The 18,489-nt window shown below is 43.9% G+C and overlaps 1 protein-coding gene across 3 annotated transcripts in view; it reads right to left on the bottom strand.

The window, feature by feature from the left end:
* DNAAF9 (dynein axonemal assembly factor 9) overlaps positions 1–18,489 on the bottom strand; it is a 150,671-nt gene that overhangs the window by 57,670 nt on the left and 74,512 nt on the right. For 2 of the 3 annotated variants that reach the window (XM_081257891.1, XM_081257889.1), the window contains 8 exons: positions 14,405–14,492; positions 13,184–13,260; positions 10,914–10,958; positions 10,503–10,548; positions 6,867–6,978; positions 5,705–5,775; positions 4,736–4,786; positions 3,907–3,994 (listed from right to left, as the gene is read on the bottom strand). In XM_081257891.1, the coding sequence (XP_081114017.1) occupies positions 3,907–3,994; positions 4,736–4,786; positions 5,705–5,775; positions 6,867–6,978; positions 10,503–10,548; positions 10,914–10,958; positions 13,184–13,260; positions 14,405–14,492 (578 nt within the window). The remainder of the gene's footprint in view (positions 1–3,906; positions 3,995–4,735; positions 4,787–5,704; positions 5,776–6,866; positions 6,979–10,502; positions 10,549–10,913; positions 10,959–13,183; positions 13,261–14,404; positions 14,493–18,489) is intronic. The other variant, XM_081257890.1, reaches the window with a different exon arrangement.

An 18,489-nucleotide genomic window follows, 5' to 3' on the forward strand; every position in this document is an offset into this window, starting at 1 on the left:
TTTAAGGAATTCTACTGAAGCTTGGTAAGAACAGTGGAAATCTATGGTATTTTAGCTTGGGGCTATTCACATTACCTCCCCTCCAGCTCTGTGGTGCAGAAGTCTTATGAAGGAGAGAGGTTGGCCTGCTGGAGTGGCTGACTTTATTTGGGGGCAAAGCACAGAAAATTCCATACGTAGGGATATCAAAAACCAAAACAATCCAAATGGCAAACGTGGGACTTCCCTGGTGGCGTGGTGGATAAGACTCTGTGCTCCCAATGCAGGGGGCCCAGGTTCAATCCCTGGTCAGGGAACTAGATCCCACATGCATGTCGCAACTAAGAGTTCATATGCTACAACTAAGGAGCCGGTGAGCCTCAACTAAGGAGCCCGAGAACCGCAAATAAGGAGCCCGCCTGCCGCAATTAAGACCTGGTACAACAACAACAACAACAAAATAAATATTAAACAACAACAACAACAACAAAGTGGCAAACATTCAGGGAAGACCAACATACCAGAGATCTCAATGCTGGCTGGTACAACCAGCCAGAAATGTAACAGGAAAATCAGAGGATTGAGACCATAGATGGCAATTATGTCTTTACATACCACAAGAAAGATGTGTTGCAAAGCACTGTCCTGGTGCCAGGTGCACCAAGAGACATGTACAAGAATGCTCATGAGAGCACTGTCTGCAATAGCAAAAAACTATAAACAACCCAAATGTCCATCAAGAGTCAAAAGGATAAACAGCATATTTTCATACAAAGCAATCCTATGGAACCATGAAAATGAATGAGCCATACGGCTACACACAACAATCTGGATGAATCTTAGGACCAGAACACTGAGTGAAAAAAGCAAGTCCCAGAAGAACACGATAGAGTGTGATCCTAATTTGTATTAAATTCAAAAATAAGACATTGTTTAGGGATATAGGCCTATGTGGTAAAACTCTAAAGCAGGCTCCTGAGGATTAGGTACTGGGCAGCCTGCCTGACCAAGGTCAGCAGGGTAGGGAAGAGAAGGGCACATAAAGGAAATGAATGAAAAGGAAGCTGCATAACAAAAAGTCTTTTGATAGCAGAAGTCACTAACTGGGAAAGGGAAAAGATACCAGAGCTGGAAACATTTCAAGGTAAAGGAAGTACTATTCTTTTTATCCATAAGTAGTTCATTGGGCCATCCCTAGACCAAAAATCAAAAGACCTGGACCACCCCCCCAGATGTCACCACTAACTCAGACCCATTTTTCACCTTCTATGGGGCTCAAGATATGAAGATCAATCAAGATAATGCATGCTGATGAGCTCTTTAAATGCCTTCAGAGGATGGGAACAAATAAATCTCAGTCTCAACTCCAGGCATATTTACCTAGACCCTTAAATGACATTTAAGCTTCAGGACCCTTCACCTGCTCAAGCCCCTTTTCAAGGCCCAGAGAAGAGACCTAACCCTTCTGTATGTACTATTTTTCCTTAAGAGAGCCCTGAAGTGGTATAAACGTCAAACCCTATAAAACTGACCTGAGCCTTGAAGTGGTGAAATGCTTAATACACAGCCAGAGGATACTCCTATTTAAATTCTCTGCTCTACTGAAATTTCCTGCCTCAGAAAACCATCTCCTATTCAAACTACATTTTCCTCAGGAACTAAGAAAGTGTGAAATCTAAGCTCTCAAGTGTGTGACTAACAAGGCCCCAGAAATTCCTGGCTTTATTCGTGTGTAGAGACCTCAGGATACACTGAATCTTGCTGGATAACTCAATACAGTGTAAGATTATTTTTCTAACAAGGACTTTTGCTAATAAGGTGCAAACTAATTTTGGCAAATATCCTTGCTAAATATTATAACTGGCTCAACTATGACACAGCACAACCACCTCTGTGTTGTGTCTACAAGCTGATTTTAAAACATTATGCAACTTGGCCTCAAGGCTAGGAGTACTGTCACACACTCTCCTGTCTTTGGCAAATGTTCCTAACTTCCTGGTTTTTTGTACCAGGATCTGGAGAGGCAGAAATGCAGGGGGCACAGCATGATAAAAAATGCTACCTGGCATTTTGTGGATCGAAAACCAGGACTCCTTGTGCTTTATCTTCTATGACAACAGAGGAGCCAAGTTTAACCAGTGATCTGAGAACATGGAGAGCAACTTGTCACTGGAGAGAATATTTTCAAGAAGAACAAATTATCCAGAGAGGGAATTTGCTTAGTAAAGGATGAGGAATTTGTGGAGTAAGTCACAACTCTTCTTCCACAAAAAAGGCTTATCTAACAGGGAAAGAATAGGACTCATAAGAAAATGTTATTTTGAGGAAACCCAACAGGAGCATGGACTGAATCCCCAGGAAATCCATGTAAGACCAACACAGTTCTTGAGAATTTTACATCAGCAGAAACACTGCCAGCTTGGACTGAAAGGGATAGAGAGAATAGAAAAATGAAAGGAGACTGTTGGACCCCCAAAATTCTAGCAGCAAGAAGCAGGCTGATAGAACTAGTCAGCTACAAAGTGCCACCTTCATGAAAAGGAAGGATGACAGAGGTATAGCCACAGACCAGAGGGCAGAGTCATTAGCCTAGAGGGCAAAACTAAGAGTTTAGAGGGTAGAACCAAGAGCCCAGTGGGCAGAACTAAGGGCCATGGAGGACTATTCCTAGGCCTTGAAACCTAATGTAGGAACTGGAGTTTGTCTAGCTGAATTTCAAAGCTGCCTTGGGGTTGGGACTCCTTTTTACCTTTCATTTTTCCCCCTTTTTAATATGAATGTCTGTAACTGTTATCCTATGCCAGTCCTACCTTGTATGTTGTGAGGGCTGGGGCAGATAACTTGCCTCTAATTTCACAGGCCTACAGATGGAAAGGAATTGTGTTCAGGACCTGTACTTTATGAATTAGCTCCAGAGCCTCACCTACAGCTGATTTAAATAATCTTGATGATGAGATTATGGATTTTTCAGTTGGTGAGATTTAAGACTCTGAATTGTTACCATAATGGAACGAGGCTCTTGGGTGGGGGTGATTATATCTTGCATGTGAGAATCGTGGGGCACAGAGGGCACACTGTGATAGGCAGAAATTTAAAAGAGCCCCCATGATCTTCATCCTCTTAGGTTACTCCTGTATTCATGTAACATTATATGGAAAAAGGGAGATTATCTGATTGGGCCTCCTCTAATCACATGAGCCCTTTATAAGCAGACTTTTCTCTGCCTGGTAGAAGAGGAGTTCAGAGAGATTCGAAGTGTGAAAGAGATTCAACACAATTAAGGTTCTTTGTTGCTGAGATGGAGGGGGTCACAGGGCAAGGACTCCTGGGAGGAGGAGCTAAGAGTGGTCCCAGTTGATAGCCAGCAATGAAAGAGGCCCCTCAATCCTACAGTCTGAAGGAAATGCACTCTGCAAACAACCTGGATGAGCTTGGGAGCAGGTTCTTTCCCAGAGCCTCCAGATATAAGCCTGGTTAATGCCCTGACTTCAGTCTTATGAAACCCTGAACATGAATCCAGCAAAGCCTTCCTGGACTTCTGACCACAGAACTGTGAGAAAATAAATGCATGTTGTTTCAAGCTACCGAATTTGTGGTAATTTGCTACACAGCAGTAAAAAACTAACCCAGGTTTTGTTTTGGCCCAACAGAACCTATTTCTGGACATGTTGCTGCTCTAGCCCATTCTGAGAGCAATCCTCAGGCAGCAGCAAGAGGACCAGGTGCAGTTCTGGCACCAGTCCTTTCTAGCACAAGTTTCCTCATCTGGAAAATGGACAGATCAAAAGAGAAAAGCTGTAAGAGAACACTTCTATACCAATAAGTTTTTTCAGATATCAGATGTATTATTAATTACAACACTCATGTTGAAACCTGTGAAAGAGGTAGCCAGACAGAGTCAAAAACAGAAAAGTCAGAGCCGCTCACCTTCCTCAGGCCAAGACTGTTGATTACTAGAATAAAGATACGCCCCTTCTCCTCTAGTTAGAAAAGTGCCCAGGAAACACTCATCTCCCTTTAAAAAACAAACACAAAGAGCAGGTGATTTACAGCATAAACATTCAGAGAATCAAAAGTCCTGCCCAAGTTAATCTGTCTACAGAGGCTGCTAAGTCAGCCTCAGATTTACCCAGCTTCTTTCATGGCCTTTGGCACTGCTTGGCTCTTTGCCATGTTACTGGTATTCGTGACTCGTGCTGAGAAAAATGTTAAGGTCCTCTCTGAGTCTAGGCACCATGGTCTGCAATGCTTGTTCATGTTCCCGTAGATTTATATCCTCTGATAAAAGAGGCAGCTTCTCCTTGGCCTAAAGCCTTGACCTCTTAGCTCTACATGTCTAGGCCAATTTGAGATCTGCATGTATGTATGTATGTAATTTATTTATGCCGCACCACGTGGCATGTGGGATCTTAGTTCCCCGACCAGGGATTGAACCCGCGTCCCCTGCACTGGAAGTGGGAAGTCTTAACCACTGGACAGCCAGGGAAGTCCCTGAGATCTGCTTTTAAAAGTACTGGGAGATTTTGATAAAACACCTAAAGGTTTAAGTGGCAGAAAGAATCCCTCTAGTTTGTACCCCATACATGGTTATTTCTAGAGCTCTGCTGGGAAGGGGAAGAATACAAAAAGGAATTGAGACAAGAAGGTACAGAACCTTTAGATTAGCAGTAAGAGGAAATATTTTAAGTTGTTTTTATAAATTGTTTACATTTCATTTTGATATGATGTTAACATTAAGAATAAGAAGGCTGCTTACCATAACCGATTGCTGGGTTTTCTCAGAAAATTTTACTTCAATATCTTCTACCTGTGTCCAAAAGGAGTGCAGATTTTCAGTTTACTACTTCAAAGGCAAAACTCTGCTAGGTCTCCCTTGTGTTCACATATTTCTAAGAGAGCAGTCCCTCTACCAAATCCAGTTTTCTCAGGCCCTGATGGCTGGCAGAGCTGGCTGCTGGTCACAAAGCTCAGAGCACCAGGCCATGATGGGCTCTCTCATGGGGACCTGAAGTCCAGCTAAATAAGCCTACGATATGTGGAGAGGATATGTTAGTCTCCACTTACATTTCACTTCGGAGAAAACTATTTTTAGGGATGAAGGAAAGAGAACATTTTAAAGTATTTTGAATGTGTTCTCATTTAAACATGTTCACATTAGAGGATGACTCTTGCTCTCCTCTATTCATGTCAGGATTGTAGAAACAGAATATAAACAGATTCTGAAATAGGTACTTAGACCATTACTAGACTCACTGCTGTCATATTTTCTGTGTCCCAAGGCACCAGAGTTTCAGACAAGTCCCACAGATGAAGGTGGGACCATTCCACATGTAGAGACGTGGTTGTAAAAATTCAGCAGCAACTATTCTGACCAGAAAAGGGAGCACATGATCCACTTCTCACTTTCCGTGTGACCTTGGACAGGTTGGTCAATTTCTAAACCTCATCTGTAAAATGAGGGTGTTAATTTCTTCCTTTCACAATTTAACAGGACCCAGATAATTGAGTTCCTTTCTTTTGGAACTTTTCCAAGATTATAAAAAGGTTAAAGAAACTAGATTCATCTGTATAAAGAAAAAGAGCAGAGATAAAAACTTCTATTCCTGAAAAGTCGCTAGGTAAGGATCTGACGTCCCACCAGGACCCAATGAAGAGGCTCTTCCTTAAACGTTCTCCCCAGTTTCTCCACGTTTATGTCCACTTTCACCTGATGAATGACACTAACCAGCCAGGAGCAGAATCTGGGTATGGCAGCTGTCAGGATTATGAAGCTGGTTTCTGTGGTAACAGTGCCATCTGCAGGAAGACCACAGATATGCCGGTTACTGCCCACCAGAAGAGCCCACCTTGCAGGCCCCAGACTACTTCCCCTTCTCAGGAGTGAGGGCTCCTCTTATTAGTATACAGAGTCTGAGACCTTCAGAAAATGAAAACTCCCTCATCTGGGTAGAGGGAGTCTAATGAGGGGATGGAGAAAGGCTTCCCCATGTGATTAACTCTATTCTTTTTACGCCAAATAGAAATACATATTTAAATAAAGAGTCCATTTCATCTATACTTTTAATTTTTGTCAAGGTAGTACAGATGTACATATTAAAAACCAAACAAAACATTATCAAGCTCATCCTACTAGCACTGGATATTATCATTCTCTAGAATTTTTTGCTAACATAATGGGTAAAAAAACAGATCTAATTATTATTTCAAATTGCTTTTTTCCTGACTACTAGTAAGGCTGTACATATTCATATATATATATATATATACATATATACATATATACATATATACATATATATATATATATATATATATATATATATATATATATATATATATATACACATACACATACACATACAGTGGACCCTTGAACAATGTGAGGGTTAGGGGTACTGATCCTCTGCACAGCTGAAAATCCATGTGTAACTTTACAGTCAGCCCTCTGTATCCACAGTTCCACATCCACGATTCAACCAACCATGGAACATGTAGTTCTGTAGTATGTACTTACTGAAAAAAAATTTGTGTATACGTGGACCTGTGTAGTTTAAACCTGTGTTCAGGGGTCAATTATGTGTGTCTGTGTATGTGTAACATTAAAAAATATATATTTTTAAAATATTAAAAAAATTTTGTTTTCCACTCTGGTAAACTGCCTGCTCATATTTTTTGCCCATTTACCATGGGGTAGCTTGTCTTTTTCTTATCAATTTATAAAAGCTCTTCATAAATTAGGATATATACTCTTTGTTTATTTTAAGTATTCTAATATTTTTACCAGTTTATTGCTGGTCTTTTGATTTAGTTTATGGTTTATTTTGCAAAAAAAAAATATACATATAATCAAGTTCAAGTTTTGCTTTCCAAAGATGACATACACTTACCCTTTTCTTTAACCAAGATCTGAGATGTCAAAAATGATTCTGAGAAGACCACAGATCCTAAGCACCCACTTCCTCCCAGCAAGTCAGGAATGTCACAGATGGTCATACAAGCCTGTATCAAATAAGAAACCAGAGTTAGTCCAGTTGTCAGTCCTAAACATACAGGGGAAAATCCATAAGAAACAGACCACAGAACACTAAGGCACATGGCAAAAGAATACTGGAGAATTTCTAAGGAAAACTCAAGTATATCTTGAAATACATCTCAAACTGGGAGATGACTTCAGGATCACCCAGGCTTTTTGCTCCTTGGTCAGAGGCACACGTGGGCTAGATGAAGAATATCTTTATGTTTCTGTAAATTCCCTCAAATTGCTTATCCTCCCTAAAAGGCAATGCAACAGCCTTCCTTCTTAACCATGACCAGTGTCACATCCCAGTGTGTCCACATGTTCATCCACTCCTTCTTTGGTTTGGGCTCGAGTTCTGAACAAATCTGGAAAGGGGGATACATGTCTTCATGGATATTTCTGGATACCTGTCAAAACATGCAAATGCTCCTTTCAGTACCAAAAAATTAAAAGAAAGCTGTTCGAGCTTTAATGGCCAAGACAAATAAAAACAGAGGCTTCAGTAGGCCAGAAAAAAACTAGAGCAACTCAGAGAAAGCTCCTGAATGGCTGGTAAGAAGGCTATAATTTAGTTAAAAACCATTGAAAATGAAATAATTCTGAGATGAATCTAGCAGAGGAAATGCAGAAATTGGTACAAGCCAGAGTTAGAGTTTGAGATGACCGTGAAGTTTGGTGAAGGACAAAGGATAAGCTGCATGATGAGCGCTCCCAGGTCCCTGCCCTTCCTGGCCTGACGATGCTGAATGGCCAGGTACAGAGCTCCTAAAGCCAGAGCTCATTTTCACACCTTGTTGTCCTCATATGGGATCCCTGCTCTATCCTCAGTACAGAGACAAAAGACCTAGGCCTCTTGAAGGGACTGCTAGATTCTCAAATAAAAACAGATGGCAGGGGACTTCCCTGGTGGTGCAGTGGTTAAGGATCTGCCTGCAAATGCAGGGGACATGGGTTCGATCCCTGGTCTGGGAAGATCCCACATGCCGCGGAGCAACTAAGCCCATGCGTCACAACTACTGAAGCCTGCGCGCCTAGAGCCTGAGCTCTGCAACACGAGAAGCCACTGCAATGAGAAGCCCGTGCAGCACCACAATGAAGAGTAGCCCCCGCTGTTCGCAACTAGAGAAAGCCCGCGCAGCAATGAAGACCCAACGCAGCCAAAAATAAATAAATAAATTTATAAAAAAGAAAAAAAAAGATGGCAGAAGAGTTGAAAGGAAAAAAACCATAGTTAGTCCTTAATCATCCATGTTGTCGTGATAAAGGAATGTACAAAGTGACAGATAGGCTTTATACTTCAGTTAACTTTCTCATTAGGCATGACAACTGGAAGGTTTATCTAAATTTGTTTCAAAGAATTTTGAGTATCTGAAGACACAGAACCTTCCTGGGCTACATGGTTCTTCTTAAGTGATAATGATCAGTTAGGTTCCCAAATCAATTAGGAAGACAAATCCTGTGGTTTCCTAATCCCCCACTTCCCCATTTGGCCTCTGGTGTTGAGGAAGGGGAGAGAGGACATTAAAAAGAATACATGTAGTATTTTTTAGACACTTGCTATGTACTTCCCACATGTGGCACGGGGAGAGAAAACATATGAAGCATCATTCCTATCTTCAGGAAACCTATAATGTATAGCTGGAGAGACAAGAACATTCTTACAGAGAAGTCATCATGTGACACATTACTACAGAATTACTCCCTAATTTATGTAATTTACTCCCTAATTATGTATTCCTATAGGAATACAGTACTTGTAGGGAGAAATCAGTAGGGTAGGCTTGGAGGAGGAGGCTGAACTTCATCTCTGCCTGGAAGGGAGGATAGGATTTGGACAGAAAGCACCAACATCCTATCTTTTCTTTCTTATTTCATTAGCTGCTGCTGAATGTGTACTTAACACAGTAGTATGATTCTACTGGACTGCTAATCACCTACTCCAGTGCAAAGCATCTTCCAGAGCACTGCACAAGAGTCTAAGAAGAGAAGTCAGGGAAACTAAAGTCCAGCAAGGAGACAAAGTATTATTACCTAAATATCAGAAAGTATTTCCCAGTGTCTTAATAATGTCACAAAAAAGTCTCCATTAGTTCTAAAAGAACATCACCACAAAATACTGACAGAGACAGGGAGCAGGTATGTTATAAACACAGAAACTACTCACAACCTTAAAAAATTAACCATGTTGTACCACTCTCTGTAGATGAGATAACACTATGCTTGTCTCCTGGTGATGGCAGTGGGCATGCATTTGCACCAAGTCATCCACGCCTGCCCACCCACTTCCCTATGACCAAAAGCTCACTGAAATTAAGGTTCAGGCAGTAGCCACAGAATGGACTGAAGGTACAACTTGTACCCATATATACTACAATCAGAATCTTGGCTGGATGTCCACCATCCTCTTATGCATTGCTTGCCAATTTTCTTCATATCAGGATACACTGGGGTAAAGAGAGGATTTGGATGTGGCTGGGAGCAACTGGTTTAGAAACCCTGGCTCCCCAAGACCATGCCAGCTCACCCCAGGGACCAATATTTCTGCATCTCTACACCCATTCCCTTGGCCCATTAGTTCTGCCTTCAGCACGGAGGTCAGAAAGCTCTGTTCTCACTACCCCACTTCACAGTAGACTCAGGCCCGTTTTTTTTTTTTTTTTTTTACGTTAGTTTGTTTTTATTTTCATAAGCGTCTGTTAAATAAGGGCATAAGGACTTCCCCTGGTGGGGCAGTGGTTAAGAATCTGCCTGCCAATGCAGGGGACATGGGTTTGAGCCCTGGTCCAGGAAGATCCCACATGCCGCAGAGCAACTAAGCCCGTGTGCCACAACTACTGAGTCTGTGCTCTAGAGCCCATGAGCCACAACTACTGAGCCCGTGCGCCACAACTACTGAAGCCCGCATGCCTAGAGCCTGTGCTCCACAACAAGAGAAGCCACCGCAGTGAGAAGCCCGTGCACCACAACGAAGAGCAGCCCTCACTGGCCCCAACTAGAGAAAGCCCGTGCGCAGCAACGAAGACCCAATGCAGCCATAAATAAATAAACAAATTTATTTATTTATTTTTTAAAAAGGGCATCAACACAGGCCTTGGAACACAGAGAAGCCACTAAAAACTTGGTCTGTGTTGAGGTAGGCTTGTCATCAGCTCCCATTTCCATGTGAGGTCAGAGAAACCTCAGCCACTTGGAGGAAGCCTTCCTAATCTCAGGAAGAGGTGTCTACCACCCCACCCCCTCACCCCCCACCCCCCCCCAGCTAAGACTCTGCACCCAAGGGGCGCCTAGACATGGGAGTGTGGATGTGGTAAGCCTTGTACAGCTGCTGGACACCCTCAGAAAGCACAGGCTCACCACCACTGCAGCTGGAACAGTCCTGAAAGTAGACTAGTTTTCTCAGGTAAGGGGTGGGCTGCCTAAGACTCCCACCCACTCCTACCTCACCCCTTGTAGATGTCCTCTACAGGCCATTCCCTGCCAGCTGACCTGTAACAGCTCTGCTTACCGTCTTCACAAAGTATAAGCTATCTTCACTGTCCAGAGGCACAATTCTATAAGAGGAAATTGATGGGAGAGACATATTAAATTTACAGTGTTCTCTTTTTTTCAACTTGGAAGCAACTCACACTCAGATCTCTCTCAGGGATTTCCAAAACACTGGGTTGCATGTATGCAGAATTCCACTTGGAGGGAACTAGGTCCACCCCCCAGCCCACCCTAGTCTTTCAGTGGGAAGCCTTCAGGGCAAAGGGTCTCAGCTGAACACAGCCACTTCCAAGCCCAACCCTGGAATGATGGCACTGCCAGGTGTAGCAGGGTGAAAAGATCATCCATGCCAGCAGTTACAAGGTAGCTGCTCTTCATTTTGCTCCTAAAACTTGCCCCCAGTGAGGACACACCATAAACATATACTTACCTTCCCTGATTATTCACAGCATGTATATGAAAAGCCATCTTGGAGCTGTAGACCCAAAACAAAATAAAACAAAAGTCAGTCTGCTTCTGTGACCACTGTGTTGGCATCCTCCCCAGACACCTGCCACTGCAGTGCACCTGTGCTGGGCTCTCACAGACACCAGTGAGGTGTGTGTCATCCTTACCTGCCTTAGGGTATCATGCCATCAGCAAACATGGGGTCAGTGTCTGACTCCAGTCACGGCCCTGCCTCTGTGCAGATTATGAGGGCTATCTTGACTCTTGGACAGAGCAGGAGAGAACTATGTGCCTGCCATCCATGGCAGATTGAGAGTAAACCTCTACTTGTCCCAGGCTTCTGGCCCACAGCTTGACATATTCTCCTGCTCCTCCTCCTCTTCACCACCTTTGAAGTCAAGCTGCCATCCCTGCTCGGAGTCAGACTGCTACCCACAGTCAACTGCTATGTAATAATGGGCATGGTCAGGCCTTCAGAACTGAGGAATAACCAGAAAATCCTTTTGGCATCAACTCTTTTTGTAAAAGAAAGTTTCTAAATTGAATTAAGTTTAATTTTTTTGCCTTAACAAGTACTGGTCAGTCATATGCTAACTTCCCGTGTTCCTCTTGGGAGAAGATTTGCTAATTTGATGCAGTTTGAGGGAAGTGACCATGTGAAGAGAAGGAAGTGGGGCTCTTGGGTGGAGGGCTGGCCCTGGAAGACTCTCCTCCTATTGCCTGGAATGTATTCTCTCCTTGTTCTTTCCTCCAGCCAGGGTGGTACACCCCATGCATAGGAGACCATGGGATTGAGAGCGTGGCCTGCCCTAGAAAGACAGGGTGGGCTAGGCAAGGCCCCGAGGACAGGAGGAATGGAATGACTTTGTCAGCCATGCCAATGGTAAGAGAGGAGAACCCACTGAGACAGCAGCTACCATTCACTTGCCCAATCACTGTACAGGGCAGGAAGATGATGAAACAGATGCACAGAGAGCTCCCTATCTTGCCCAAGGTCACACAGCCTGAAAGCAAAGAAGCTTCCTTAAACTTAGGTCTGCCAGGAACAGACAGTGCAGGTCAGCACACAGCCTTAAGGGACCAAATTTCCTCTAACCCTCTCCTCTCATGGTCAGAGCTACAAGATTCAGAAGACCCAGAAGAAAGGAAAAGAAACCTGAAGCAAGCCTACAGCTTTGCACCAAAGAGTTCTGGCTCTTTCCTACACTCCTGGAGCTATAGCAATAGAATTCTTCTTGTTAGATCATTAACTAACTTAGTTTTCCAAATGTTCCTTCTCACTACCCAGGGCTGCAGATGTAAGAAAATGTGGGGTACGGAACTGAGGTACCACAGGGCACATCCCAGAAGTGTCCTTAAAGAAACTCTCTGATATTGGTGTCTTTTGTCTCCTTTGCAAAAAAGTACACCTGGGCTTCCCTGGTGGTGCAGTGGTTGAGAGTCCGCAAAAAAGTACACCTGGGCTTCCCTGGTGGCACAGTGGTTGAGAGTCCGCCTGCTAATGCAGGGGACACGGTTCGTGCCCTGGTGTGGGAGGATCCCACATGCCGCAGAGCGGCTGGTCCCGTGAGCCATGGCCGCTGAGCCTGCGCGTCCGGAGCCTGTGCTCCGCAACGGGAGAGGCCACAGCGGTGAGAGGCCCACGTACCGCAAAAAAAATAAATAAATAAAAGTACACCAAGTCGTCCTCATATGGGACAGAAGGTTGAGTGGACTGGGTTCAAGAAGGTTTAGCTATGGACAAAGACTACACAGAGATCCACTGTGATATGCCAGGACATGTGTGATGGGAAGACTGCCAGGAAGCCAAATTCCCAGACCTTCTAGACCCTGAGACATGGCCAGGCTCAGGGGTTTCTACCATCTGAGAAGCAGATGAGGCCCAGGGCAACTCTCTTCTAAGCAGTGACCATCTTCATGTGCCCAGGGCCCCTAATCCTAACAAACCTCACCACTCATGTCCCCAGCTTCATCTTTCCAACCTCTGAACCCAGGTCTGTCAGTTCTAATACTGATCTGCTTCCCATTCCAGCCTCAGGCAGTGTGTCTGACTCTCAAACAGTTCCTCCATCCTTGGCTCCTTGGCCTCTCAAAAAAAACCCTGATCATGAATGACTCTCCTTCACATATCTTATTGATCTACTGGAACATTTCTCAAAGGGGAGACAGAATATCAAATACAAAGGAGAAAAGGGTTTTTAAAACACAAACATTAAAGAAAAGCTTTTATAGACAATATCAGCTATTGCTTACCGCAGGGCTGCCTTAAACTGCATCAACTCAAAGGAATTTAACCCAGATCCAAAGGTCTGCTCAGCTACCTCCTTGGCCTGTAAAATCAGTAACAAAACAGAGACAATTAGCTTTCACAGCAGGAAAGAATACACTTAGAAGGGCCTTTCTCACATATGGCCAGGAGAACACTTCCCATCCCCTCTAAGTGACTACTTTGTATACATCAATAGATTAAAGTGAAAACATCTTGTTAGGGGAAACAGGAGCCTGCTTTCTTCGGGCTGGGTTCACATGAAAACACTTCATTCAGGCAGGTGGCCACTGGAACCTGATCTGGTGACCTGTAACCAGCTGGGACGGTGCCATTGTGAGGCCTGGAAAAGCGCTTTCTCCTCCCCTTGAGAGATCACTGCCCTCAGTGTTTCTGCCCAGATGCTAAGCACATTCAAATAACTAAAGTTATAAAAAATCAGTTAAAAAACAAAGGTGCACAACTGATACTGAAGAATAACCTACTGTTTTGCATAAGCCTTCAGCTAAAGGGCTGGGAAATCCCAAGTACGGGGGAATCAAGTTCAGTGAGGAGGGAAGATGGCAAGGAACTGGTGACAAGGAACTGGTGACTAGGCGATAGTCTCTTTGATATCTACAACACAACCTTTCCAATATCAAACAGTTTGCTTCAGGAAAGGTCCTATTGGCACTGGGAGGCATCAAGCCAATTCGTTCTCATCTGTCACTCGGTCAGATATAGAATTCAACTCAGCACAGCAGGTTAACCACAAAACAGCAAGGAAGTAAACGGTCAGAGAAAGGGAACACATGTGCCTGTCTAGGAAAGACAAGTCAGAATTTCTCATCTTTAGTTAATTTTTTAAAACACAGAATTATAGGAAATCAAACTATGTAGCTCAAAATAAACTTATCTAACTTTATTAAAATTCACAGTAGAACAATCTATATTTTTCTTTATTTTTTAACTTTTGAAAACCTTTTAAAAAACTACTAAGTAAAACAATATACTACAGAATGATTTCTTTTTTAACACAACCAGATATCTACAAAGTGCTGATTAGCTGTCATTCATAAGACAAGCTCAGCACACTAAAGGCATCTCTTTGGTGCCCAAGTTCACACACAAAATTAAGTACTGTAAGGTGTCCAAATTAAAAACAGATCGATAAAAAGTTTCACATTAAAATAACCACTAAGGAAAGAGAAATGCGGTATTTAAATTACCTTTGTTAGACTGGAAGTTTTAGCATAACATGCGATGGCAGCCACAACAGCCTCAATAACAGCAGCATATACCTGTGACAAGAGCCTACTTTAAAAACAAAAAATAAGGGTTAATTACAGCATCACAAGTTTCATCAAAAGCTGCGTGCACATAAATGACATTCTCTAAGAAACAGATTTTTCAACAGAATGAGAAAAGTATAATAACAGAACTTGTTGACTTCTAGACCTTTTAAAAGCTATGTTCCCCACTCCAATTTTTACTTTGCTCTTGTTAAACCATGATAAGGACCACCTTTTCTTAATTCTGCTCAAAAGACCAACCCTCCCTGTTTGTGATCCAACAGAAGAAAACTGTGTAGACTCCCTGACCCTCTATGAGGACCCGAAAGGTATCATGACACAGACTTGCTGCTTTTCCAGGAACCAACCACAGCACACCTTCAAGTCGTCTCCTCCCCAGGCCTGCTAAGGGCTGGCTGCTACTGGAACCTCAGGGTGGGACTCCTCAGGAGGCAAAAGAGATTATCCAATTTCTCTCCACTTAAACGAAAAAAATTTTTTTTAATTGGGGTATAGTTGCTTTACAGTGTTCTGTTAGTTTCTGCTGTACAGTGAAGTGAATCAGCTACACATATACATATATCCCCTCTTTTTTGGATTTCCTTCCCATTTAGGTAACCACAGAGCACTGAGTAGACTTCCTTGTGCTACACAGCAGGTTCTCATTAGTTATCTGTTTTGTTTTGTTTTTTTAATTTTATTTATTTATTTTGGCTGTGTTGGGCCTTCGTTGCTGCACACGGGCTTTCTCTAGTTGCGGTGAGTGGGGGCTACTCTTCGCTGCAGTGTGCAGGCTTCTCATTGTGGTGGCTTCTCTTGTTGCAGAGCATGGGCTCTAGGTGCGCAGGCTTCAGTAGTTGTGGCTCATGGGCTCTAGAGCACAGGCTCAGTAGTTGTGGCACATGGGCTTAGTTGCTCTGCGTCATGTGGGATCTTCCTGGACCAGGGCTTGAACCCGTGTCCCCTGCATTGGCAGGCGGATTCTTAACCACTGCGCCACCAGGGAAGCCCTAGTTATCTGTTTTATACATATTAGTGTATATGTGTCAATACCAATCTCCCAGTTCATCCCCCACCTTTCCTCCCCTCCCCGCCTTGGTGTCCATACATTTGTTCTCTATGTCTGTGTCTCTTTTTCTGCCTTGCAAACAGGTTCATCTGTACCATTTTTCTAGATTCCACATACACGTGTTAATATATATTTGCTTTTCTCTGAGTTACTTCACTCTGTATGACAGTCTCTAAATGCAAATTAATAGCCAGAGACCACTTTCTAAATAGCTCACCTGATCTAGAGAATAGAGTCTTTTGAGGGGAAACATCCCCTGCTCCTGCCCAACCTTGCGCTTCCTATCTGACTTCACACTTCCCAAAGACATTATAAGGTTTTTTTCTTGGGACTTCCCTAGTGGCGCAGTGGTTAAGAATCCGCCTGCCAATGCAGGGGACACGGGTTCGAGCCCTGGTCCGGGAAGATCCCACATGCCGTGGAGCAACTAAGCCTGTGGGCCACGACTACTGATGCTGCACTCTAGAGCCCGCGAGCCACAACTACTGAGCCCACGTGCCACAACTACTGAAGCCTGAGTGCCTAGAGCTCGTGCTCGGCAACAAGAGAAGCCACCGCAATGAGAAGCCCACACACCACAGCGAAGAGTAGCCCCGGATCGCCACAACTAGAGAAAGCCGGCGAGCAGCAACGAAGACCCAACACAGCCAAAAATAAATAATAAATAAATAAATTTATTTTAAAAAGGAAGGTTTTTTTCTTTGCCAGACAGGGAATGCCATGAAGATTCCTAGAAAATCCAAGTCTGGTTCCCTTTTGGGCAGGGTTTCTCAATCTCTGCATTTTGGGCCAGCTAATTCTTTGTTGAGAGGACTTCCCTGTGCATTATAGGATGTTGAGAAGCATTCCTGGCCTCTCAGTAGTAACCTCAGTTGTGACAAGCAAAAATGTCTCCAGACACTGCCAAACATCCCTGGGGGTGGGGGGTTGGGGAGGGACTGGTGGGAGTGATGTGGCAGAACTGCCCTCGGTTGAGAACCACTGCCTTAGGGGAAGGAGACCCAGGGTCTTATTAGGATAATTACAGAGAGAAGGGGCTCATCCACAAGGCCTCAAAGGCAAGGGAGGTGTTTGGCAAGTAACTGCCTTATCTAAGAATATGTTTATTTTTAAGCCTGAGAATCTTGTAACAGGTAAAGGAAGGCGAAAGGAGTTTTGTAACAGGGAAGAGCAAATTCTGACTCCACTTGGATCTGTTTCTTCTACTTTAACCTTTGCTTTTCATTGCTTTTGTTATTATTATAATCACTATCTATAGCTGTAAGCATACATAATGGCCTGCCACAGGGAACCCTGACCCTCTGCCTGACTGTTAAACTAAAAGGCCTTTGTTCAGCTCACAGAGAGACATTCTGACCCTGCCCACCTGTGAATGGCTGCAGAAAAGAAGAAATTAACACAACCCCTTCCCAGTGCAGGAGACATTCTGCAAGACAAATGGCCTTTTTACTTTACTTCTTCACCACCTCTCCCTCTCTGATTCTAGAAAAGAAACTGGCATCCAAACCCTGGTAAAATGGTTATTTGGCCACCTTCTTGGTCTGCCGAATAAAGTCTCTACTCCTTGCCTCAACACCTCGTCTCCCAATTTATTGGCCTGTTGTGCGGCGAGCAGAGCGAGCTTGGACTCGGCAACAGTTTGATAGCAGGAAGAACAAAGAAATGATCTGGTCTAACACTCTCATCTTACAGAAGAAACAAGTAGGGCCTGTAGAGGAACTCAGGTCTGCTCTCAGCCTGGTGCCTTTCCATTGTGCCACATCACACTGCCAGCACCTTCAATTTCCTCCTTGGCTCTCACACACCTCTGCATTGCAGGTAAGAGATTTGAATAAGGTAGAAGAAAAAGAGAAACAACACATAACAAAATGACAGCTCCAAGGTTCGACATATCCTGAAGATTGTTGACCAGGCCATGGCAGAGGGGTATGTCCTGGTAGGAAAGTGCCCGGCAGGGACACTGCCAAAGAGCTTGGCCACTTCCAGGTATGACAAGAATCCTCCACATCTCAACACTAAGGGCAAAGATTTATAGAGACCAAAGGCATATAAAGATACCCTTACTCCCTCCCTCACCCAGCTTAATTCAAACATCACTCAGTACCAACACTGGTTCAGGCCAACCCCCTGCTTGGCCTTGTCCTATACAGACCCTCAGGCAAGAGTTCAGTACAAAGCTATCTGGCTTCTGACTCATAGAAAGGCCTGGACAGGAGGCCTGAGACCCATGATTAGGGAAGGGCCTGCTCTATGCCTGGATGGTGCTGCTGTTGCCTTCAGTAGGACTCCATTAGGCCCCAATTCCACCAGCCCTGTGACTTAACAAGTCTCCTGATGTGGGCCCAAGCACCTCTCAACACCAGTCCCTGAAGTACAGCACCAGTGACTTTGGTTTAAGCAAAATGTCTACAGGTCTAGAATGAGGATCCAGGGCAATGGCTAAGCACAGCTGGCATGGAAACACAAACAGGTACAAAGCAAGACTATACATATCCACCAACACATGAGAATGTGGTTGACTTGCTGCTAACGTAAAGAAAACCCGCACAAAAAAATTGCATACACACTACAATTACAGCTACACAAAACCTATATGTATAATTAAAAAAAAAACAACAAAAAGATACACATTAAGATACTAATGCGTGGGGCTTCCCTGGTGGCGCAGTGGTTAAGAATACACCTGCCAATGCAGGGGACACAGGTTTAAGCTCTGGTCCACAGGGGACATGGGTTTGAGCCCTGGTCCAAGAAGGTCCCACATGCCATGGAGCAACTAAGCCCATGTGCCACAACTACTGAAGCCTATGTGCCTAGAGCCCATGCTCTGCAACAAGAGAAGCCACTGCAATGAGAAGCCCGCCCACTGCAATGAGGAGTAGCTCCCGCTCACCGCAACTAAAGAAAGCCCATGCGCAGCAACAAAGACCCAATGCAGCAATCAATCAATCAA

The sequence above is a fragment of the Mesoplodon bidens genome (assembly GCF_964165515.1).
Source record: "Mesoplodon bidens genome assembly, chromosome: 15".
Classification (NCBI taxonomy): Eukaryota; Metazoa; Chordata; class Mammalia; order Artiodactyla; family Ziphiidae; genus Mesoplodon; species Mesoplodon bidens.